The sequence below is a fragment of the Crocuta crocuta genome, unplaced genomic scaffold (assembly GCF_008692635.1).
Source record: "Crocuta crocuta isolate KB4526 unplaced genomic scaffold, BGI_CrCroc_1.0 scaffold162, whole genome shotgun sequence".
Taxonomy (NCBI): domain Eukaryota; kingdom Metazoa; phylum Chordata; class Mammalia; order Carnivora; family Hyaenidae; genus Crocuta; species Crocuta crocuta.
Genome location: NW_027529433.1, coordinates 7640065 through 7666294, shown reverse-complemented (window position 1 = coordinate 7666294; position 26230 = coordinate 7640065). Strand labels below are relative to the sequence as shown.

The 26230-nt window shown below is 37.5% G+C and overlaps 1 protein-coding gene across 4 annotated transcripts in view; it reads right to left on the bottom strand.

The window, feature by feature from the left end:
• The window catches only part of GFM2 (GTP dependent ribosome recycling factor mitochondrial 2), a 64342-nt gene that overhangs the window by 30115 nt on the left and 7997 nt on the right, over positions 1–26230 (bottom strand). For 3 of the 4 annotated variants that reach the window (XM_077759940.1, XM_077759941.1, XM_077759939.1), the window contains exons 2-8: positions 23253–23339; positions 21494–21578; positions 19828–19885; positions 19288–19385; positions 7272–7397; positions 6285–6373; positions 983–1071 (exon numbers count right to left, since the gene is read on the bottom strand). In XM_077759940.1, the coding sequence (XP_077616066.1) occupies positions 983–1071; positions 6285–6373; positions 7272–7397; positions 19288–19385; positions 19828–19885; positions 21494–21578; positions 23253–23315 (608 nt within the window). In that variant the 5' untranslated portion in view covers positions 23316–23339. Of the gene's footprint in view, positions 1–982; positions 1072–6284; positions 6374–7271; positions 7398–19155; positions 19386–19827; positions 19886–21493; positions 21579–23252; positions 23340–26230 lie in introns of those variants that run through there. The other variant, XM_077759942.1, reaches the window with a different exon arrangement.

The following is a 26230-nucleotide window of genomic DNA, read 5'->3' as shown; positions in this document are numbered from 1 at the left end:
ATCAAGAGTCACCCAGGCACCCCTTAAATGTTAAGATTCTTAAAACAGATTTAAGAATGTTCTCCAAAATCACAACTGTTTTCACTGTCCCTATTGTTCACCATTTACCAGTCTTCCATACGACAATATCTTGAATAAACTTTCAATGTCAATTTCAAATAATAGTGCTTGAGTAACCACCATAATCCTGACACAGAGGTATCTAGGGTGTTGTCATAATAAGCTTCACTTATTGTAGTTTGAAACGAAGATTTAAATAAACTGATTGAGGTCACCAATGATAAAGTTCAGTTATGACATTCAAATGCATGATTTGTAATTATAAGTCAAGGACTCTTTCCTCTAACTACATGTGCTATCATACAGAGCTACCACCTTTCTTCCAAAAGCCAGGCTAATTTTTCTATACCTTTCCTTTAGGCATTCTTAGTATCATGTTATCAGTTTAGAAATAGGACAGAGAATTACAAAAACACAAATCATACTGTGTGGTCTGAGGAGAGGGATAGTTTATGTTTTGTATTTGCCACTCTCACACATTGACCAGGATCTCTCCTTATCACGTTTCTACCTGCTTTGAAACTCTTTTTTTAATGGGACCAAATGGAGATTCCATGGAATATTTATACTCTAGAGGGAAGAGTATAAATATTTATAAATTTAAGTTAGAGTCCATTAAAAGCTAAAATTGTATTCCTACCTTTTTTTTAATGTTTATTTTTGAGAGACAGAGAGAGAGAGAGAGAGAAACGGCATGAGCAGGGGAGGGGCAGAAAGAGAGGGAGACACAGAATCCAAAGCAGGCTCCAGGCTCTGAGTTGTCAGCACAGAGCTCAATGTGGGGCTTGAACTCACAAACCATGAAATCATGACCTGAGCCGAAGTTGGATGCTTAACCAACTGAGCCACCCAGACACCCCTGTATTCCTACTTTTAATTTAAAAAAAAAAACAAAAAAACAAAAAAAAAACCCTTGAAATACCTTGCTCCAGTTTTGTCCATTTTGTTTAAAAAACAGATTCGAGGTATCCTGTGTTTATCAGCTTGCCTCCATACTGTGAGAGTCTGGGCCTAAAGCAAAGAAAAAGGGAAAATAAACACATCTTGGGCAAAAATAACTCTTACTATGCAAGGAACAAACAGATGTAAGAATCGACTGTAACATGGAATTGGGCCCTGTTCCAACAAAGAAGTAGCGCCGCTGCACTTGTACCTGCAGAGTCACTCTGCTAGCAGGGTAACAGAGCAAAGGACGGATGAAGTGTGATGGAAGTGTGCTTCAAACTGAGAACACTCACTCCTCTGGGTGACCTGGGTTGCCACACGAGGAGAACAAACACCTGGAAGGTACTAAGAGTCACAGAGAGAGGACTTAATCAAGAACTAGATGTCATTTTTGTCTGGCTTCACCTAACCTAGTACAAGTCACATCATACTGAACTCAACTGCATGCTGACCTGTGAAATATGGACTTTTGCCTTAATTCTTTTGTTGTTGTAAAAAGAATAGGACTGTACTATAAAAATGATTGTTATAAAAATATGTACTTTTACTCCTTAAACCAACATTGCACTATGTATTAAGTAAAATTTAAATAAAAAATGTTAAAAGTATATGTATCCTTATCATGAATGTTTGAATGTGGAGTTAAACTGAAGAGTAAGGGAGAAAAAAGCCAATAACTATTTCTAAGTAGCAATTCTCACATGCTTTTTAAAAATTATTTTGAGAGCGAGTGAGCAAGAGAGAGAGTGAGAGAAAGCATGCATGCACACATGGGAGGAAACACAGAGAGAAAGAAAGAAAGAAAGGGAGAGAGAGAAAAAGAGACAGAGAAAGAGAGAGAGAGACAGACACTGACTCCCAGGCAGGCTCCATGTTGTGAAAGCAGAGCCCCAACAAGGGGCACAATCCACAGAGACCACGAGATCATGACCTGAAGTGAAATAAAGAATTGGATACTTACATTAAAAAAAAGGGGGGCGGTGCCTGGGTGGCTCAGTCGGTTGGGCGGTTGACTTCGGCTCAGGTCATGATCTTGCAGTTCGTGGGTTCGAGCCCTGCACTGGGCTCTGTGCTGACAGCTAGCTCAGAGCCTAGAACCTGTTTTGGATTCTGTGTCTCCCACTCTCTCTGACCCTCCCCTTCTCACGCTGTGTCTCTCTTTCTCAGAAATAAATAAAAAATGTTAAAAAAAATTTTTAAAAAGAGTCAGATGCTTAACCACGAGTCACCCAGGTGCCCCCTCATATGCTTTTCTTTATGTTATTTTTTTAATTGTTATTTTTTTTAAATGTTTTATTTATTTCTGACAGAGAGGCAGCGTGAGCAGGGGAGGGTCAGAGAGAGAGGGAGACACAGCATCTGAAGCAGGCTCCAGTCTCTGAGCTAGCTGTCAGCACAGAGTCCGACACAGGCCTCGAACCTACGAACCGTGAGATCATGACCCGAGCCAAAGTTGGACGTTTAACCGACTGAGCTACCCAGGCGTCCCCCTCTAATGCTTTTCTACTTGACTGCTTTTAATTCTAATTTTTATACATATTAAATATAAATAGTTTGAGTCTGTTTTAATATCTCTGCCTAGTAGACTCTCAAAGCCCTGGAGCAGAGTATAAATAGCCTAATGTGCTAACATTACCTGATACAGAAACCACTTTTTATAATTTGGTTAAGTAAAATTTAAATAGAATAAAAAACACTCATCTTAAGTGTATAGTGAGTTCTGATAAACATATATACGTGTGGAGCTACTATTCCAATGAAGACATAGAACCTAAGAAAGTTTTCTTATGTCTCACCCCCATAAACAACCTGTCCTCATATTTGTCACCACTGATTCATTCTTTTTGAATCTCATATAAATAACATGGCTTCTTTCAGTAACAAAGTTTCTGACACTCACTCACGTTGTTAGGTATGCTGGTTGCTTTGTCTGTTTTTGTATAAATGTGCCAGCGTGTTTGCCCACCTGCGGACGAGCACTCAGACTATTTCTAGTTTAGGGCTATTATGAATTTAGCTGCTATACATATTGTGAAGAAGTCCTAAGGGGACAAATGTTCTCATTCCCTTAGATAAAGATATGGGAGTAGAAGTGCTGGGTGAGAGGACATGTGCATATTTCACCTTATAAGAAACTGCCAAATAGTCTTCCAAAGTGTAATATTTTACAGTCCCACCAACAGGATATAAGACTTCCACTTGTTCCACATCCTCAGCCATTATTTGCCACTATTTTTTCAACTTTAGCCATTCTTGTGGGTTTTTCACAAGAATGTTTTTCATTGTAATTTTAATTTGCATTTCTCTGATAATTAATGAGACTGAGCATCTTTTCATGTGCTCACTGGGCCACTCACATCTCTAGTGAAAAATCCACTCAAGTCTTTTATCCATTTTTTAAATTGAGTTGTTAGATTTATTACTGATTTGTAGTTCTTCATATACTCTGGATACAAGTACTTGATCACACCCATGTACTATGAAAATTACAGTACATACTTCCTAAAACAGTATTTCCCTACATAATCAATCGTGTTATCTATCACATTCTGGAAATTTAACATTCCTATAATATTTTATATCTAACTTGAGAAATTTTCTCATAGCCTACAGCTTCCCTTTTTGTTTTTAGCTTTAATGAGAAGATATAATTTTGTTAAGATCCAATGAATCAACTTTTCTTCTCTTAGTATGCTTTGTATCCTAAGAAATTGTTACCTACCCTCAAGGTAACTAATTTCTGTGTGTGAGGTGGTGGTTGGGGGCATAGTATAAATTTTCCAAGAAAACATATTATAAAATATATAAAAACTTCCATTATCCTACCTGCTAGCTAAAAGTCCATTTATTGTTTCAGGAAATAAGAGGATTCTGTGTCACAAATTCAGAAACTTCCTATTCCAGTATATTTCGATCCTATAAATAATGCCATCTGTCAAATTTACATAAAGAAGTCATAATGACAGAAAAAATGCAACCATTAGGAAATGAAGTGATTTGGAAAGAAATGGAAATTATATATAATCAATGTCAGACCTCAGGGTCAGGCTTTATTTAGATCAAAAAAATATCACTGCCTGTCAGCAGTCCTCAGGTCGGGCTTTCAATAACTGTATTATCTCCCCNAAAAATCTCAAACCTATAAAAAAAAAAAAGTGAAAGAACAGTGCAATAAATATTTATGTACACTTCATATAGATTCACTAAGTATGAACACTTTGCCACACTTGCCTTTTTTTCTTCAAACGTGCACATGCACACCTTAGAATGTGTGCACTGGCTATGGGGATGTGCCACGTGGATCTACAACACAGAGCATAATTAAATGACAGATCCAACTGCTATTCATCTTGACTACTACCATGGTCTCTCAAGGGCCAGCTAATGGCCGAGCAGAGAAGAAGTACTAATGTAGGTTAATCCTACAAAACATGTGGGACTTCTCCAACAGGTGACTTTGGCTTGCGGACTCCCCATCAGCTTAGCCAAACCCTTTTTGGAACTGCTGTAGTCTGAGACTCTTCCTACCCAATCCTTCTTCATCCTCTCCTTGACTGACAGATGTCAAATCTGCCCTGTGGTCTGAAATCTCTCTTACACTTCTCTTTTCTCCTTTAATCTTCATAGGCATTTCCCCCAATAAATCTTTCATGTATCTATCCCACCTTGGCATCTACTGCTCAAAGTATCCAAACTAACAACATACATGTATGTGTACACAGGAGGTGAACCACTAGAGCAAGATGCAGATGTCATGACACTTTAATACTAAATACTTCAGCCCATATTTTCTAAAAGTAAGGATATTCTCTTACATAACCATTTACAAAGATCATATTCAAAAAGAATTTAAGCTGATACAATACTTTATTCTAGTAACATATAGTCTACATTAAAATTTTTCTGATTTTCCTAATAACGATCTTTATAACTTTTTGTTTTTGAATCCAGGACCCTGCCAAAGATTGTATTACACTTAGTTTTCTTGTTTGTTTAGAATCCTTTTAACTACAGGGGCACCTGGATGGCTCACTTGGTTAAGCGTCCAATTTCAGCTCAGGTCATGATCTCACAGTTCAGGAGTTCAAGTCCCACATTGGACTCTGCTGACAGCTCAGAAGCCCATGATGCCAATTTGGGAAATGTTAATATTGATCACTTAATTAAGGTATCACTTTTAAATATATATTTTTTAATTTTTTAATGTTTATTTATTTTTGAGAAACAGAGTACAAGTTGGGGAGGAGCAGAGAGAGAGAGGGAGACACAAAGCCCGAAGCAGGCTCCAGGGTCCGAGCTGTCAGCACAGAGCCCGACACAGGGCTCGAACCCACAAACTGTGAGATCATGACCTGAGCCAAAGTCGGTTACTTAACCAACTGAGCCACTCAGGTGCCCCAAGGTATCAGTTTCAGTAATTTTAAGATTAGAAGCAGAGGATTCTATACTCAATAAAAAGCCAATCTTGAAATTATAAGACAAATGGAGATATGCTAAAGAGTACATAACTGACCCCAGTATAATTTATTGTAAGTCCACTTTTAAGATTTATTAAAAAAACTTAGTAATTGTTGGGACACAATTCTTCATGGGTCTTTCACCTTTCTACATAGTCTGTATGGAGAGGCACTAACTGCCTTTGTTCGGGGCTATGTTTTCAAAGATGTCATTACAGTAAATAGCTTAGAAAGAGAAGTGTCTTCCTCTGTATCAAAAGGCAGGTTTGCTTAAAAGCCTGGAAGATAATCTCTCTCTAGAGCAAATAGCAGGCATGCTTACTGCCCATTATAAAACATGTGCATTTTCTAAGCACAGGGTTCCACTGCATGTACAACTGTCACTTGACTCCCTTTAGGTCACACTGTGGGAAATGGGGCATGAGGAACTAAGACAAGAAATTACCGACACTCTGACCATTGCTATTTCTGTGACTAATAAAGTCCTTTGTCTCTGACTCAAAAGTCTTATGTTTTCTGCCAGCATGCCATAAAACTGTGGTAGGTTAACTAGTTAAAGAAAGGTACAAGAATATCCTGCCCTTCAGTTTTCAACAATAACTTTCCTATTTCCTTCTGAAAAGCAAATACTTTCCTCTTACTACAAAATATGAGATCACATGTAGATCATGTGATTGTAGTATTAAATTCCAATTTCTTTTCACCATAATTTGATTAATATGAACTTAATAAATACAGGGCTAAGTAACTAAATCTGATACATTCTACTTTAAAAAAAATCATGCTGTTGTATCTACACTTTACTTTGGCAATATTTTTTACCTCTACACCAGCCGAGGCATCAAACACAGCTACTGCACCATCCAACACTCTAAGGCAGCGCTCAACCTCCAAGGTAAAGTCCACATGACCTAAGAAAAGGATGGGAAACATAACACTTAATATCTTTTATTTTTTTATGTTTGTTTATTTTTGAGAGAGAGAGAGAGCATGAGTAGGGAAGGGGCTGAAAGAGAGGGAGACACAGAATCCAAAGCAGGCTCCAAGCTCTGAGCTATTAGCACAGAACTTGATACAGGGCTCGAACTTAGAGACCGGGAGATCATGACCTGCGCTAAAGTTGGACACTCAACAACTGAGCCACCCAGGTGCCCAACACTTAAAATCTTTTAAAAACTGAACAAAAAAACATGATCCAGCAATCCGACTTTGGGGTATATATCCAAAAGAACTGAAAGGAGAGTTTCAAAGACTATCTGCACACCACACTCACAGCAAAACTATTCACAATGGCCAAGAGGTGGAACCAACCCAAATGTCCATCAATGGATGAATGGTGTATATTTATATACAAATTAGGTTATCTATGTACAATGGTATATCATACAGCCTTAAAAATAAAGGAAATCCTCTCACACATTACAAGACAAATAAACCTTGAAGATTTCATGCTAAGCAAAATAAGTCAGCCACAAAAGGATAAATACTGTATGATTTTACTTTTATGAGGTATCTAAAGTAATCTCCTAGATTAAAAAGTATAACAGTAATTACCAGAGATGGAAACAGATGAAAAAAAAGAGTAGTGGTAAAATGGATATATAGTTTCAATTCTGTAAGACTAAGTACTCCTGGAAATCAGTTTCACAACAACGTAAAATACGCTTATCTACTGAACTATACTCTTAAAAAATGGTTAGGATGGTAAATTTTATGATAGATTTTTGACCATAATTAAAAAGGAAACACAAACATGAATAAAAACCTCAAATGATGCAGCATCTCTGTAATGCTCAAAGAGCACCATACCTGGAGTATCAATTAAATTGATTCTGTACCCTTTCCAATCAAACGTAACAGCAGCAGACTGAATAGTAATGCCTCTTTCTCTCTCTTGAGCCATGAAATCTGTCACTGTGTCTCCATCATCAACATCTGCAAAGGAAAAAGATAACACAGTTAGACTTCATACCAAGTATATTTTATTGGGATAGGATATCTACTTGACAGTTTAATTTGCTTTAAGATTATTTAGGGGATGCCTGGGTGGCTCAGTCAGTTAAGCGGCCAACTTCGGCTCAGGTCATGATCTTATGGTTCATGAATTCGAGCCCTGCGTGGGGCTCTGTGCTGACAACTCAGAGCCTGGAGCCTGTTTCAGATTTTGTGTCTCCTTCTGTCTCTGCCCTTCCCCTGCTCACTCTCTGTCTCTCAAAAATAAATAAACATTACAAAAAAATTTTTTAAAAAGACTCTTTATAAAAATATTTGGTTTAATATCTAGAGGCCTTAATCTTTGTCTACATAAATCCTTGTTCTAGAAAGAGCTTTCCCAGCAAAATTAATAATTTTTCCATAAAAAATAATTTTTCTCTAACAACTAAGATTAAAATCTAAATCTTTTAATTTTTCTAAACTTTGTATTTCTTTCATTTTTTTCCCCTAGTTTAACTTTCATTATCCCTTCTTATGTTCCTCACATCTGATCCCTTGACAAGGAGGAGGGAGGGCAGTGCGATGAAAGAGCACAGACAGATCTAGATTTAAACCCCAACTTTACCATTACTGTTCTATGAACCCGAGCAAGGTACTTAACCTAGTTTGTAAAGCAAGGTTAACAAAGGCCACCTTGCTGGGTTGTTGTAAGAATGAAATGAGACTATGTAAAGTACCTAGCTCAGTAAATGATAAGTAAATGGTAGCTACATGGAACAAGGTAAAGAAAAAATTCCTCCCAAGTAAAATTGTCCTTTATAAACCCTTATGATTACTAAATTTTCCCCCCAAAAGACACATATGTGTACAAATGAAAAGAGTCTTAGTAGAACGTCTACAGTAAACAGTTATGGATAAAGTTCATCTTGACTACCAATTTATTCTGCATTAAAATTCTTGTATTCTCATTAAGTTTATACAGTAAAAAAAAAATGAGCTTGTCATTACCATTCAAAACTCAAAACCACAAGTGATCATTGTCTTATGCTACCACTACATATGTCAGCATCAAACCTCTAAAGTGCTTACCAGTTTCCCCACTGTTTGTGGACGTACAGATGTGTATAAACATATGTATACTTACGTGCCAACAGAGGGAGAAATAGCAAGAAAAACTTATTTTTCAGGAAACCTAAATATCTATGTTAAAAATGGGTTGCCAATTATTCACAAAACAACTAATGAAGAAAACAAACATGATTAATGAGACAAAGACCAAATACCTAACCAAAAGCGCTAAGTTTTTATTTATTTATGTTTTAATGTTTATTTACTTCTGAGAGAAAGAGAGAGAGACAGAGAAGGGACAGGCAAGAGAGGGACAGAGAGAAGGAGATACAGAATCTGAAGCAGGTTCTGGGCGCTGAGCTGTCAGCACAGAGCCCAATGTGGGGCTCAAACCCACGGGTCACAAGATCATGACCTGCACTGAAGTCAGACACCTAACTGAGCCACCCAGGTGCCCCAAAAGCTCTAAATTTTTAAAACATTTGTGGAGGGGGTGCAAGACGGCAGAGTAGGAGGACCCTAAGCTCATCCTGTCCTACTTTTACAACTAGGTATCACTCACATCTGAGTCAATAAACTGGATAGCAATCTGAAGACTGGCAAAACAAACTCCACAGCCAAACACAGAGAAGTAGTCAGCACTGGAAGGGTTAGGAAGGGCAGAAAGGCGGCCAGGAGCACTGCGCACAGAGGGAGGAAGCTGTGGTCACAGAGAAGGGAATGCACCAGGGAGTCTACACAGGAAAAAAGAATCCCCCTAACCTCCGGCCTTGAAAACCAGAGGGACTGAATTCCATGACTTTGTATAACTAGGGGACTTGGGAGTCTAGAGCTCTGAAGGTCAGGTGACTCAGCACTGAGCAGCCAGGAGCACACATGATAGCCAGGTCCCTGCTCTTAAAGAGACAATGGCCTGTAGAAGAGTCAGCACAGAAGTGACAGCTTGCACAAAGGGAAGGACATCTATTTATAGATGCTCTGATTTCAGAGCACACTGGGGAACTTCTCTGAGAACAAAGGCACTGGCAGATGCCACTTTCCCCCCCCACCTCTCAGCACAGACACCTGCTCTCCAGCAGGTGCTACACACACATCCACGAGGTAGCGCTGGGAGTGCCATGAGCTCTCCTGAGGAATCACCCATTCTAAGTCAGCTGGCCTAGGCCCTGGGCTCAGGACAAATTCTATTAACACCGCACGTGCCCCAACCAATCACTGTCTCTGCATGCTATGGCCCCATGGCCACCGCACTTTGGCAGATCTGGCCAGGTCTATGCAGATTTTGCTAAAGTTGAATGCGCCAAGCCGCCAGGCAGAGACCCACGCACTCTTTGTCACTACCTCAGCCGTGTGCCTTGTGTCCGGCCACTGACACATGCCACAGCACTGGCCAACACTGTGATTTGGGGGATTCGGCCGAGGACCAATGACTCAGTGCGAATTTTGGTTAACATTGCTGCCTGGCCCCTGAGCCCTCCTACAGTCTGCCTGGGTCTAATACCACAGAGAGCAAGCACAGCCTACACCAGGCAGAGAGTCAGTGCAGAAGCCTGGAATGAAAGAGAAAGCACAATAGTAGGACTCAAGCAACACACGCAGAAGACTCCCCTGAAGTGTCACATCCTGGAGAACAGGGGACACTGCACTGCAGGGCACTACAGGACCTCTTCGTCATATAGCCACTACTTTTAACAGCAGGAGATATAACTGACTTTCCTAATACACAGAAACAGACACAGAGGGTAGACAAAATGAGGAGACAGAGGAGTATGTCCCAAATGAAAGAACAGGACAAAATCACAGCAGGTGATCTAAGTGAAACAGAAATTAGGATGCCTGATAATTTAGAATAATGATCATAAAGATACTCACTAAACTTGAGAAAAGAGTGGAGGATATTGGTGAGACCCTTAGCAAAGAGAGGAAAAAAATAACATCAGGAATGAAGACTCAATAAATGAAAAAAAATATATAATAAATGGAATAAAAAAGCAGGCTACAGGAAGCAAAGAAATGTATCAGTGATCTGAAGGACAGAGTAATGGAAACAAATCAAGATGAACAGACGAAAGACAAATACTGCATAATAAGAAATGACTTACAAAAACACAAAGTTCTTAAAAATGGAAAAAAAAACTATGATGAAGAAATAATTTTATAAGTTGCAAGAGAAAAGACGACAGTTACATACAAAGAAATCCCATAAGGCTATTAGTGGTTTTTCTAGCAGACCGAAACTTTGCAGGCCAGAAGGGAATGGCATGATATACTCAAAGTGCTCAAAGGAAAAAATCTGCAGCCACGAATACTCTATCCAGCAAGGGTTCATTTGGAATTGAAGAAGAGATAAAGACTTTCTCACACTAACAAAAACTAAAGGCATTTAGGACCACTAAACCAGCCCTAGAAGTATTAAAGGGGACTCTTTGAGTGTGAAGCAAAGACCATAAGTGAAAGTGTAAAAAAGTAAGAAACATTAAAGTAAATACTTCCAGGGGTGCCTAACTTTGGGTCAGGTCATGATCTTGCGGCTTGTGAGTTCAAGCCCCAAGATGGGCTCTGAGCTGTCAGCCTGCTTCAGATTCTCTGCCCCAACCCTGCTAATGCTCTATCCCTCTCTCCCCTCTCTTTCTCAAAAAAAAAACATTAGGAAAAAAAAATTGTTTTAAGTAAATGCTTCTGTAAAAACAAGTTAAGATATTCATAATATAAAAAGATATAAATATAGACTACCATATGCAGAAGAGGTTATACACAAACTTAACGGTAACCACAAAATAAAAACCAGTCAAAGATATGCAAAGAATGAAGAAAAAGAATCCAAATATATCACTGAAGAAAGTCAACAAACCATGAAAGAAAAAAGGTTCAGAAAAAAGGTGCAAAAACAACCAAAAAACAAGTATCAAAATGGCAAAAATATACATTGATAATAATTATTTTTAACATAAATGGACTAAACACTCCAATCAAAAGACATAGGGCTGACAGAATGAATAAAAACAAGATTCATCTAAATGCTACCCATAAGAAACTCATTTCAGAAAGAATGACACCTGCAGACTGAAAGGGAGGGGAGGGGATGGAAAAACATTTATCACACACATGGATGTCAAAAGAAAACGACAGTAGCCATACTTATGTATCAGACAAAATATACTTTAAAACAAAATCTGTAACAAGAGACAAAAACCACTGTATAATAATAAAGGATACAATCCAATAAGAGAATAACAATTGTAAATATTTATAAACCCAATATGGAAGCATCCAACTACATAAGACAGTAACAAACATAAAGGAACTAATCAAAAGTAAAACACTAATAGTAAGGTGACTTGAATACCCCACTTACATCAATGGACAGATCATTCAAACAGAAAATAAATAAGGAAACAGTGACTCTGAATGACACACCGGACCAGATGGATATAACAGTGTGTTATATCTGCTGTTTCTAAAACAGCAGAAAACACATTCTTTTCAAACACACACAGAACATTCTCCAGAATAGATCATGTATTAGGCCACGGAACAAGTCATAACAAAATATAAAAATCCATGTCATACCATGCATCTTTCCTAACTACAACACTATGAAACTAGAAAGTAACTACAAAAAACCTCTGGAAAGACCACAGATACATGGAGATTAAATGACATGCAATGGGTCAACCAAGAAATCAAAGAAGAAATAAAAATTTACATGGAAACAAATAAAAATGAAAATACGATGGTTCAAAAACTTCAGGATGCAACAAAAGCACATAGCAATACAGGCCTACTTCAAGAAGCAAGAAAAACAACCTAACCTCACATCTAAAGGAGTTAGAAAAACACATAAAACTCAAACCCAGCAAAAGAAGAAAATACAGGGGCGGCTTAGTCGGCTAAGCGTCCGACTTTCGCTTAGGTCATGATCTCACGGTTCGTGGGTTTGAGCCCCGCATCGGGCTCTGTGCTGACTGCCAGCTCAGAGCCTGGAGCCTGTTTCAGAGTCTGTCACTCCCTCTCTCTCTGACCCTCCCCTGCTCATGCTGTCTCTCTCTCTCTCTCCCAGAAATAAAAAAAAAAAAAAAAAAAAAAAAAAAAGGAAGAAAATACAGATTAGAAGACAAATGACACAGAAAGTACAAAAAAAATTAGGATGGATCAATGAAACTTGGAGATAGTTCTTTGAAAGGATCAAGAAAATTGAAAAACCCACAGCAAGATTCAGTTTAAAAAAAAAAAAAAGGAAAGAGCAAAGAGCGAAAGAGAAGAGGGTTGGGGGGGCCCAAATAAAATAACCAATGAAAGAGGAAACATAACAATGAAAACCACATAAATACAAATAACTGTTATAGAATATTATGAATACCTAAATGCCAATAAGTTGGACAACTTAAAAGAAATGGATAGGGGCGCCTGGGTGGCTTAGTCGGTTAAGCATCCGACTTTCGCTTAGGTCATGATCTCGCAGTTCGTGGGTTCGAGCCCCGCGTCGGGCTCTGTGCTGACTGCCAGCTCAGAGCCTGGAGCCTGCTTCAGTCTGTGACTCCCTCTCTCTCTGACCCTCCCCTGCTCACGCTGTCTCTCTCTCTCTCTCCTAGAAATAAATAAAACATTAAAAAATTAAAAAAAAAAAAAAAAGAAATGGATAAATTGTTAGAAACATATAACCTACCAAAATTATGGTGAAAGAAATGGAAAATCTTAACAGCCCAATTACCTACAATGAAATCAGTCATCAAAAAACTCTGAGAAAACAGGAGTGACTGGGTGGCTCAGTCAGTTAAGTGTCTGACTTTGGCTCAGGTCATTATCTCACAGTTTGTGAGTTCGAGCCCCATGTTGAACTCAGTGCTGACAGCTCAGGTATGGAGCCTGCTTCANAAAAAAAATTTAAAAAAAAAAAAAAAAAAACTCTCAAAAAACAAAAGTCCAGGACCAGACAGCTTCAAAGGAATGTTACAAAACATTTAATAAACCGTTAATACCTATTCTTCTCAGACTATTCCAAAAAATACAAGAGGAAGGAAAACTTCCAAATTCATTCTCCGAGGCCAGTAACATCCCAATACCAAAACCAAATAAAGAAACCACAAAAAAAGAGAACTAGAGGCCAATATTTCTCATGAATATAGATGCAAAAAACCTCAATAAAACATTAAAACCTCCAACAATACATTAAAAACACACACCACAATCAAATGGGATTTATTCCAAGGATGCAAGGGTGATCCAATATTCACAAAACAATCAATGTGACAAACTACATCAATAAAAGAAAGGATAAAAACTATATAATTTTAACAGATGCAAAAAAAAGCATCTGACAAAGTACAACATCCATTCATGATAAAACCCTCAGTAAAATAGGTCAAGAGAAGAACATACCTCACATAATAAAGACCTTCTATGAAAAACTCATAGCCAACAGCATACTCTATCGTGAAAACCTGAAAATTTTTCCCATAAGGTAAAGAACAAGACAAGGATGTCCATTCCCACTTTAATTCAACATAGTACTGGCAGTCTTACCCATAGCAATCAGATAAGAAAAAGAAATAAAAGGAATCTGAATTGGTAAGAAAGAAGTAAAACTTTCACTACTTTCATATGACACAATACTATATTAGAAAACCCTAAAGAGTCCACCAAAAAACTACTAAAACTGATAAATGAATTCAGTAAAGTTGCAGGACACAAAATCAATGTGTGGAAATTTGTTGCATTCCTATATACTAATAGCAAAGCAGCAGAAAGTAAAGTTAAGAAAACGATCCCATTTACAATTACACCAAAAATAATAAAATACCTTGGAATAAATTTAACCAAAGAGGTGAAAGACCAGTACTCTGAAAACTATAAAAGACTGATGAAAGATATTCAAGACAACACAAAGGTATGAAAAGACATTCTATGCTCACAGATTAGAAGAACAAATACTGGTAAAATGTCCATACTACCTCAAGCAATCTACAGATGTAATGCAATCCCTATCAAAACATCAACAGCATTTTTCACAGAACTAGAACAAACGATCCTAAAATTTGTATGAAACCACAAAAGATGTAAAATAGCCAAAGGAATCTTGTAAAAGAATAACAAAACAGGAGATATTACAATTCCAGATTTCAAGTTACATTACAAAGCAGTAGTAATTAAAACAGTATGGTACTGGAAAAAAAAAAAAGCAGACACAGAGCTCAGTGGAATATAACAGAAAACTAAGAAATAAACCCACAATATATGGTCAATTAATCCTTCACAAAGGAGGAATGAATATCCAGTGGGAAAAGACAGTTACGTCAACAAACGGTGCTGGAAAAGCTAGACAACTACAAACTGGACCACCTTCTTACACTACACACAAAAATAACTAAAAATGGATTAAAGACCTAAATGTGAGACCTGAAACCATAAAAATCTTTGAAGAGAGCACAGAAAGTAATCTCTCTGGCATCAGCCATAGCAACATTTTTCTAGGTCCATCTCCTGAGGCAAGGGAAATAAAAGTAAAAATAAATTATTGGGACTACCTAAAAATAATAAGCTTGTGCACAGTGAAGGAAATGATCAACAAAACTAAAAGGTAACCTACTGAATGGGAGAAGATATATGCAAATGACATATCCAATAAAAAGTACCCCAAATATATAAAGAACTGATACAACTCAACACCCAAAAAAAACCACATAATCCAATTAAAACATGGGCAGAAGATGTGAAGAAACATACATGCAAAGAAGACATAAAAATAGCCAACACACACATGAAGATGCTCAACATCACTCATTATCAAGGAAACACAAATCAAAACCACAATGGCTAAAATCAGAAACACAAGAAACAACAAATACTGATGAAAATGTGGAGAAAAAGGAACCCTATTTTACTGTTGGTGGGTATGCAAACTGGTGCAGTGACTCTGGAAAACAATGGAGCTTTCTCAAAAAGTTAAAAATAGAACTACCCTAGGACCCAGTTAATCACACTACTGGGTATTTACCCCCAAAATACAAACAAACAAACAAACAAACAAAAAAACCTAATTCAAAGGGATATATGCACTGGTATATTTAATGANATTTACCCCCAAAATACAAACAAACAAACAAACAAACAAACAAAAAAACCTAATTCAAAGGGATATATGCACCGGTATATTTAATGAAGCATTACTTACAATAGCTAAGATATGGAAGCAGCCCAAGTGTCCATTGATAGATGAATGGATAAAGAAGATGTAGGATATATACATAGTAGAATATCATTCAGCCGTAAAAAAAAGAGTAAAATCTTGGGGCGCCTGGGTGGCTCAGTGGGTTAAGCGTGCAATTTCAGCTCAGGACATGATCTTACGGTCCCTGGGTTTAAGCCCCACATCCGATTCTATGCTGACAGCTCAGAGCCTGGAATCTGCTTTGGATTCTGTATCTCCCTCTCTCTCTGCCCCTCCCACATTCGCACTCTGTCTCTCAAAAATGAATAAACGTTAAAAAAAAATAAAAGAAAGGGCGCCTGGGTGGCTCAGTAGGTTAAGCGTCCAACTTCAGTTCAGGTCATGATCTCGCAGTTCATGGGTTCGAGCCCCGCGTCAGGCTCTGTGCTGACAGCTAGCTCAGAGCCTGGAGCCTGTTTCAGATTCTCTATCTCCCTCTCTATCTGACCCTCCCTTGTTCATGCTCTCTCTCTCTATATATATAAATAAATTAATTAATTAATTAAATAAATAAATAAATAAAAATAAAAGGAATAAAATCTTGACATTTGTAACAACATGGATACAGCCAAAAGTATAATGCTAAGCAAAATAAGTCAGAGAAAGACAAATACCATATCTCACTTATATGTGGAATTTAATAAACAAAATAATGAAAAAATAAATGAAAGAAAACAAAGAAAAAAAACAGAAATTAAGAAACAGACAACTACAGAGAATTGATAGTTAACAGAGTGGGTCACAGGATGGGGAAATAGGGCATGAGGATTAAAGGGTACACTTATTATGATGAAAAAACTAAAATGATAAAAAAAAAAGATCTCTGCACCCCCCAATTCACTGTAGCATTAATAACAGCGAAGGTAATGGAAGCAACCTAAGTGTCCACCAATAGATAAATGAAGATGTGAGATACACACACACACACTCACACACTGGAATATTACTCAATCACAAAGAAGAGTGAATCCTGCCATCTGAAAAACAGATGGACCTAGAGGACCATGCTAAATGAAGTAAGTCATACGAAGAAATACAGGTACCATATGATTTCACTAAGTGCAATCTGAAACAAACAAAAAGCAGACGCAAACCTGTAAATACAGAGAACTGACTGACTGATGGTTGCCGAAGGGAAGCAGGGGGATGGGCAAATAGATAAAGGGAATGGGAGGCTTCTAGTTATGAATGAATAAGAACTGGGGATGAAAGGTACAGGACAGGGAATACAGTGGATGGCATTGTTACAGTGTTGATGGGATTGCTACAGTGTTGTAGGATAACAGATGGCAGTTAACATTTGTGTTGAGTGTAACAATGTATCGAGTTATCATAAAGACAGAGTTGTCATAGAGACAAAACTTTTTTTTCCTTTAAAGTTTACTTATTTATTTATTTATTCTGAGACAGAGAGAGAGAGAGAGGGAGCGAGCACAAGCAGGGGAGGGGCAAAGAGAGAATCCCAAGCAGGCCCTGCAACGTCTGCACAAAGCCTGACACAGGGCTCAAACTCGCAAAACGTGAAATCATGACTTGAACCGAAACCAAGAGTTGGACGCCTAACAGTCTGCTACCCAAGTGTCCCTGCAGAGACAAACCTTGTGGACACCTGGCTAAGTATTAAATAAGCCCATCACAAAAGACCAATACTATATGATTCTTTCCACTTACATGAGTTACCTAGAGTAGTCAAATTCATAGAAAGAGAAAACAGAATGGTAGTTTCCAGAGGCTAGGCAGAGGGAAAAACACGGAGTTATTATTTAATGGGTACATAGTTTGGGTTTTTACAAGATTAAAAAGTTCTGAAGACTGCCAACAGTACTTAATACTACTTAAATGTACACTCAGAAATGGTTAATATGGTAAATGTTTTGTTATATATATATACACATACATACATACACATACACACACACAGACACACACATATATATATATTTTTTTATTTTTTTTTTTTACCACAATTTAAAAAAAAAAAAAAGATTGCCCTGAAAATTGCCTGCCTAATCTGGATCCTTGCTTCAGGGATACAAACTGAGGGTGTGAGGAAAAAAATGATCAGATATGTAATACAACAGAGGGAGCCTAATAATGTTCCACATTTTGCTGTTATACCCCACTTACACAGCAGTGATTCCATGAGAAATCCATGTGTTCATGTGTTTCAGAAACTATCATCATAAATATTCTAATCCTGGATGTTCTTCTATAAATACTATTCTAAGCCCTCAACCAAATTCAAGGTTCTAGCGAAATGGTTCTCAATATAATGCATTTCAAAATCTCTATGGAGCTTTTGAAAAAGATTTCCACTTCTGGTATTATGGACACGATGACCTCCATCTCAAATTTCAAAACGAAATGTGTTACCAGAGATAAATAAAGGTACTTCATAATGATAAAAAAGTTGATTTGTCAGAGAAACTCAACAATCATAAATGTGTACATGATAAATACAGACTTTCAAAATACGTAACACAAAAACAGACACCCAAGCAATACCACATAAATCTTAATTTCCAGAGCAGAGCTAGGGCATTGTTATTTACAAACAAAACAAAAAAATTACATGAGGATTTAAATGTGTATGACTGCTCAAGAACCACAGTGTTTGATATTTTATAATTAAAAAATAAGACCTTAGGGTAAATACTACTACTACTGTGGACTGTATTAACAAAATCCTTTCTTATTCTGCATGAGAATTTGACCCCTGATTAACTTTCTAGTTCTTTTCTTCTAGAAACCAGGGAACACAAATATGTCAATTACGTTGCTAGGTAAAATATCTTTTTTTTTTTTAAATATTTATTTTGAGAGGGAGCGTACATGTATGAGCATGTTTGGGTATGGGAGAGACAGAGAAAGAAGGAAAGAGAGAATCCAAGCATGCTCCAGGTTGTCAGCACAGAGGTCGACACAGGACTTGATCCCATGAACTGTGAAATCATAACCGGAGCCAAAATCAAGAGTCAGACACTCAACCGAATGAGACCCCCAGGTGCCCCAGCAACATATCTTATAGAAAAAAATTATTTGTGATTGGTAAGGTATATCTGAATTGGGAAGAGCTATACATGAATTGTAAATACTTGATGGAGATACACAACCTTATGCTTTCCTGAGCGGGATATGTCATGTCCTTTGTAGTAAATCTGGAAGAGAGCCCACGGAGCTGTAACAAGAGGTATCCACTCCTAAGGGGCATGAGGCTTTAAGCCAAGGTGGCTCCTATGAATCCTGCTGCCTTCAACTGGACAGTCACTTCTGAGTGGCTAAAGAAGACAGTTCCCAGATGGCTATGTAGACTGCATCAAGGACTCCTGCAGCAAGAAAATCCTATTGCTGGTGTGCTGGGAAGCTATGGTTCCTGTCCTATAGCATTCTGAGTAGACAGGGCAAATTGTGGCCCGAGATAGTCCTGTGAGTCTGACTGTTGAGTTGAAGCTAAGAAAACCCTTTGGTGGGTATTACAACTACCTTATCTTTATGTTGTGGTTTAGACATCAGTGCTTCCATGCCATACTCAAGATCTCTAGGTTGACTTCTTAAAATATTTTCCAGTGAAGTTTTTGCTAACGGGGTTTGGGGTGAGGAGGAATCCATTCTAACCTCCCAATGATCTTGTGTATCCAGAATAGTACAATATTCTTTCTGTGGTGGTAGTTTTGCCTGCATCAATATGAGCCATAATTCCAATATTACGGATTCTGTTTGAAAGGTGGAGAAAAAAAAAGCAGGTATTAGGAGGTGGACATTTTTAACACCAAAATATGTAATCTATATGCCTTGCAAATTTCAAAGATAGTACTTCAGTAATTTATATACTTATATATAATTTATATATAAATGGTATAAAAATGAGAAAACCAGAAAACATATCCCTACTACATTATTCTGACAAAACAGCTAAGTAACAAAGAGCTAACTACAAACTTGTGAATCTTATTTTTATTTCTATGAAGTGTTGCTGCTATTTAAAATATTTAGCAGTGATTTGGAAAAAAACAGCTTTAAAGATACATACCAACATCTATTTATAATTAGCTAGGGCAGAAAGCTAAATTAACAATGCTAAATGAAGCCCATGACAGAAATCTTTACCTTTTCACAGCAGCGTATGAAAAAAACAGTATCAATGACAGTACTTACTTAGCTATGGGAGGACTGATGACAGAATGAAGGGATTTGATATCATTTCCTATTAAACCTAATGGAAAGAGAGTTATAATTGAGAAGTTTAAGAAATTTTCCTTTAACTGACAAAAGAAAGAAGTTACAATAATTTTAAGCAAATATAATAATTCCAAGTACAGTAAAATCCAAGCTAAATAAAACTTTCATTTACCTAAAAGTTATCTCTAAAAAAAGGTAATAGATAATGTAAGTTTTCAAACACAAATTTCTAGATTACATCCTTAGAAAAATATAAATTTACTCCAATCTTTCCCATTTTTTAAAAATGTTTACTTATTTTTGACAGAGCATAAGCAGGGGAGAGGCAGAGAGAGGGGGGTAGAGAATCAAAGCAGGCTCTGTGCTGACAGCAGTGAGCCCAGTATGGGGTCTGAACTCAGTGAACTGCGAGATCATGACCTGAGGCAACTGACTGAGCCACCCAGGTGCCCCTAATCTTTGCCACTTTCTACAACTCTACAATAGATATAAAAATACAATTATAGACGTGGAATGTTCATAGCAATAATCTTAAGACAAGAGCTTCTAAAACAAAGAAAAATAAAATGCACAGCCCTGTAAACCTCCATTGTCAAGGCCTGAAGAGTTAAGACTGATCTTCATATCAGATGACAACGAAATTTTGTACCATTTGAAACCCATCTAACCCTCAGTACTCCCAAGCACACAATACTTTTAAAGATGCCCTGGGAAATATTACTGAATAACAATCTAATACTTCTAAAAGGACAAGTAGTGTTTCTGGAATACAAAAAGCCCATAATAATTTACTCCAAACTTACATATTTTATTAATAACTTTAAAGCAAAATGCAGTTACATTTATAAACTTAATCTATACCTTCCTATTTAAATCAGTTTTACAAAATATCTATAATAAATTAGGAACAGTTCTACCGTATTTTGAAAACCTCATTGCAATGTGAAGGCCAAAAGATGGCCTGTATGGCTACAGATAAATCTGCATGAACAAAATACAGAAATCCAGATACAAGCCGATACTGCAGACCATTACATTCAGATATCCTTAACGGTCCCACAATCAGTATTTTTACTCCATTACTCTCACATGACAAAGGCGGAAATGCAAACAGCAACAGAATGCAGCTAGTTTCACTGAGTCTCCCACATGCTTACTTCAAACATAAAAAATATTCAGAATTCTTACCTCGGGCTTTCAGCTTTCAACAGCCTTACTACCGTAAACTATCCGAGATAAGTATTTAAGCAACTACTCTTAAGAACCTTTAAAATAAATTATTTGGGCAGACCTCTAATGACAGAAAATACTTACGTATAAAAACCAGAAAAGGACTAGAAAATCAGTATTTTATAGCAAGAGCACTCTACAAATAGACAACTCGAGAAACTTTTGAGCCAGCGACTAAAGCCACCAACCTCTCTCTTTGTTAAGCTCATTTGGATAAGCAGCACACAAGAAGGAAGGGCCTATTGGTACTGCCCCTTGGCATCCATCAGAATACTTCCAACTCCTAATAATCTCAAGGAAATAGCCAAGAAGTAACAAGGAGGCACTATTTTTAAAACAGAATGCTTGCCAATGAGATGGAAAGAAAGCAAACAAGTAGTTTAAGTAAAATGAGAATCATCAAAATTGGTACCTGGTAAAGAACTGTAGTTTCTTCCAAGAGACACATATGGCTTGAGAGTTTGTAAACCTGTTCTCATTTTAGAGCAACACATATCCTAGGGAGGAGAAAAAGAACCACGACATTAATTTTATTTTAGCATGACTTAATAGAGTACTTCTAATATCATAGCTATGCTTTGTCAGAGGACAAAACAGTTTGAATCTCCTTAAAGTAGTCTGAATTTATTAACTCTAGTTCCTTTAAAAAGTGACAACCCACTGGGGCGCCTGGGTGGCTCAGTCAGTTAAGCGTCCCACTTCAGCTCAGGTCATGATCTCACGGTTCGTGGGTTCGAGCCCCACGTTGGGCTCTGTGCTGACAGCTAGCTCAGAGCCTTGGAGCCTGCTTCAGATTCTGTCTCCCTCTCTCTCTGACCCTCCCCTGCTCATGCTGTCTCTCTCAGAAATTAAAAAAAAAAACATTAAAAAAAAGTGACAACCCAAAATTATACTACAGGAAAGAACAAAAATAAAACTAATACTGACTTGCTATTTGAGCTGATCTTAGATGATGGTTCTCTAAGATCTGCAGCATTAACATCACAAGAAACACAAATTCTCCAGACCTACTCCAGACAAGAAAATAACAAACTCTGGGGAAGAAGGCAAAGAATCCGTGGGAATTTTGATTTAATTCAAGTATAATGAGCACAGTGTTTTATCAGTTTCAAGTGTACCGAACAACCGGTGTTTCTACAAGGCCCCCAGGTGACTGCTAGCTACAATTTGAGGGCCACGGCCCTGAAGTGTCCAGAGAACCAGAGAAGCTCTAAGGTCTCTTACCTGGCTACTTCTGGATTCCCCTCCNTGTGGCTGGGGGCAAAGGGGTAGCTGGGGGAACTAGGGACTGGCATTTTTAAAATTTTCTGAATTATCTTCTCCCAGTGTTTCCACACACAGGCTGAATATTCCCCACCCCAATTTATCCCCAAACCACCAGATACACATATAGTGGCTGCCAGTACATTTGGAATTGTTACAGTTAGTATAATAATGTGAGGTTGTCACAATGCGCCTTTTAATGCTATCTTGGAATGCACGCCTCTGTCTTCCATATCACTTCTACTATCAGTTACCAAGTGTTTGGCAATAAAACGCTATTATCCTAAGAATACATTTCAAGAGTAGACACTGAAAGATATTTAAATTTCCACTGCATACTGACCTGGGTGAGACAGTAGCTACCTGTCACAGGCGTGTAGTCTGAAAGCACCAGCAATGAACACACCAAAAAATCCTGTGTAACACTAATGACCTCAAAATGGAATATACAAATGGGTACTCTTTAAAAGGCTGCACAGTGAATTTTCAAGTAGCAAAATGAATGTACAGACTAGTGATAAGGCCTGCTGTTTCTTGGTTACAGTTTCTCCCACACTCCGTTAAGAAAAACTGCTGAAGAGGGCGCCTGGGTGGCTCAGTCGGTTGAGTGCCAGACTTTGGCTCAGGTCATGATCTCACATGGCTCGCGGGTTCAAGCCCCGCATCGGGCTCTGTGCTGACAGCTCAGAGCCTGGAGCCTGTTTCAGATTCTGTTTCCCTCTCTCTCTGCCCCTCCCCCACTCATGCTGTGTTTCTCTCTGTCTCATTAATAATAAACATTAAAAGAAAAAATTCAAAAAAAAAATGCTGAAGATAAAGATATACTAGTCGAAGAGTATACTGGGCCTTTTGGGAAGGAAAGTAACGGAACTTGGTGAAGTAGATTTAATTTTACAAGAAAAACTTACATTAATGTGCAGGATGGGTATTATCTTATGAGTCACTGCTAATTTTCTCAAGTTGGACAACATGTTGATCCTCTAAACTGTTATTCTCTGAAAAAGAAACATACAAAATTTTAAACCTAAGTTTGCTTATTACGCCAGTAAGACATGTGTAAAGCATATGCAACATATATGACAACAATATATTATGTTGAAAAAAATAGGTATAATACTTTTAGCTATCAAAACTCCAAGCATCATTCAGAAAATAAAAATTCTGACAAAAAAATGAGAAATATGGTTCTTAAAATATTTACTTTTTCAACATGTTTTAATTCTTCAAGATATGAACATACCATAAAAAAGGTTGATTTATAAAAATATATCAGACCAACTAAAATGCATTTATGTATTTATGTAGAGTTTATTATGAAAAGGTAAGCATCTACATGTTAATTTGTTAATTTCTCATTGGTAGTATAACTGGTTTATCCATATATTCTGATTTTATTCATTCATACCATAAATATTTTCAAAAAAATACACAGGAGCAAGTTGTCTTCTGTGACTATAAAAACTAAGCATCTTTACTTTTTTAAAATTTAAATCCAAGTTAGTTAATATGTAGTGTAATAATGGTTTCAGGAGTAGAATTCAGTGATTCATCACTTACATATATCACCCAATGCTCATCCCAACAAGTGCCCTCCTTAATACCCATCACCCATTTAGCCCACCCCCCACCCAACACCGAGCCAGCAGTCCTCAGTTCTCTGCATTTAAGAGTTTCTTATGGACTGTCTACCTCTCTGTTTTTATATTATTTTTGCTTCCCTTCCCCTATGGTCAACTGTTTCATTTCTTAAATTCCACATATGAATGAAATCATGTATTTGTCTTTCTCTGACTTACTTCATTTAACATAATACATCTAGTTCCATCCACATTTTTGCAAACAGCATTATTTCGATGATCATTATTTTGATCACTGAATAATATTCCACTGAATGTATATATACTGCATCGCTTTATCCATTCACCAGTCAATGGACATTTGGGCTCTCTCCATACTTTGGCTATTGTCGATAGTGGTGCTATAAACACGAGGGTGCATGTGCCCGTTAAAATCAGCACTCCTGAATCCTTTGGATAAATACCTAGTAATGCAATTGCTGGGTCATAGGGTAGTTCTATTTTTAATTTTTTGAAGAACCTCCATACTGTTTTCCAGAGTGGCTGAACCAGTTTTTGCATTCCCACCAACAATGCAAAAGGGTTCCTCTTTCTCCATATTCTCGCTAACATCTGTTGTTGCCAGAGTTGTTAATGTTAGCCATTCTGACAGATGTGAGATGGAATCTCATTGTGGTTTTGGTTTATATTTCTCTGATGATGAGTGATGTAGAGCATCTTTTCAGGTGTCTGCTAGCCATCTGGCTATCTTCTTTGGAAATGTGTCTATTCATGTCTCTTGCCCATTTCTTCACTGGATTGTTTTTTGGTGCGGAGTTTGATAAGTTCTTCGTAGATTTTGGATACTAACCCTTTATCTGACATGTCATTTGCAAATATCTTCTCCCATTCTGCCAGTTGCCTTTTAGTTATGCTGATTGCTTCCTTTGCTGTGCATAAGCTTTTTATCTTGATGAGGTCCCAATAGTTCATTTTTGCTTTTGCTTCCCTTACTTCCAGAGACTTGTCAAATAAGCAGTTGCTGTGGCTGAGGTCAAAGAGGTTGTTGCCTGTTTTCTCCTTTAGTATTTTGATGGCTTCCTGTCTTATGTTTAGATCTTTCATCCATTTTGAGTTTATTTTTGTGTATGGTGTAAGAAAAGTGGTCCAATTTCATTCTTCTGCACTGTGCAGTTTTCCCAACACCATTTTTTTTAATGTTTATTTTTGAAAGACAAAGTGTGAATGGGGATGGGACAGAGAGAGAGGGAGACAGAGAATCCAAAGCAGGCTCCAGACTCTGAGCTGTCAGCACAGGGGCTGATGTGGAGTTCAAACTCACGAACTGCANACTTTTCTTTCATTGGATATTCTTTTCTGCTTTGTCAAAGATTAGTTGGCCATACATTTGTGGATCCACTTCTGGGTTCTCTTCTGTTTCATCAATCTATGTGCCAGTACCATACTGTCTTGATGATTACTGCTTTGTAATACAGCTTGAAGTCTGGAATTGTGATGCCTCGAGCTTTGGTTTTCTTTTTCAGCATAACTTTGGTTATTTGGGGTCTTTTCTGGTTCCATACAAATTTGAGAATTATTTGTTCTAGCTCTGTTGGCCTACTTTGATAAAATATTTTGATAGAGATTGCACTGAATACGTAGACTGCTTTGAATAGTGTTGACATTTTAACAGTATTTATTCTTCCCATCCATGAGCATGGAATATTTTTCCAGTTTTTGGTGTCTTTTTCAATTTCTCTTATAAGCTTTCTATAATTTTCAGTGTATGGATTTTTCACCTCTTTGGTTAGGTTTATTCCTAGGTATTTTATGGTTTTGGGTTCAATTGTAAATGGGATGGATTTCTTGATCTTTCTGTTGCTTCATTACTGGTGTATAGAAATGCAACCGATTGCTGTATATTGACTTTATATCCTGCAACTTTGCTGCATTCATGGATCAGTTCTAGCAGTTTTTTGGTGGTCTTCTGGGTTTTCCACATAAAATATCATGTTGCCTGCGAAGAATGAGAGTTTGACTTCCTCCTCACTGACTTGGATACTTTTTATTTCTTTTTGTTGTCTGATTGCTTAGGCTAGGACTTCCAACACTATGTTAAATAACAGTGGCAAGAGTGGACATTCCTGTCATGTTCCTAGATTTAGAGAGAAAGCTCAAGCTCTCAGTTTTTCCCTATTGAGGATGATATTAGCTATGGGTATTTCGTATATGGCCTTTATGATCTTGAGGTATGTTCATTTTATTCCTACTTTCTTGAGGCTTTTTAATCAACAAAGGATGCTGTATTTTGTCAAATACCTTTCCTGCAT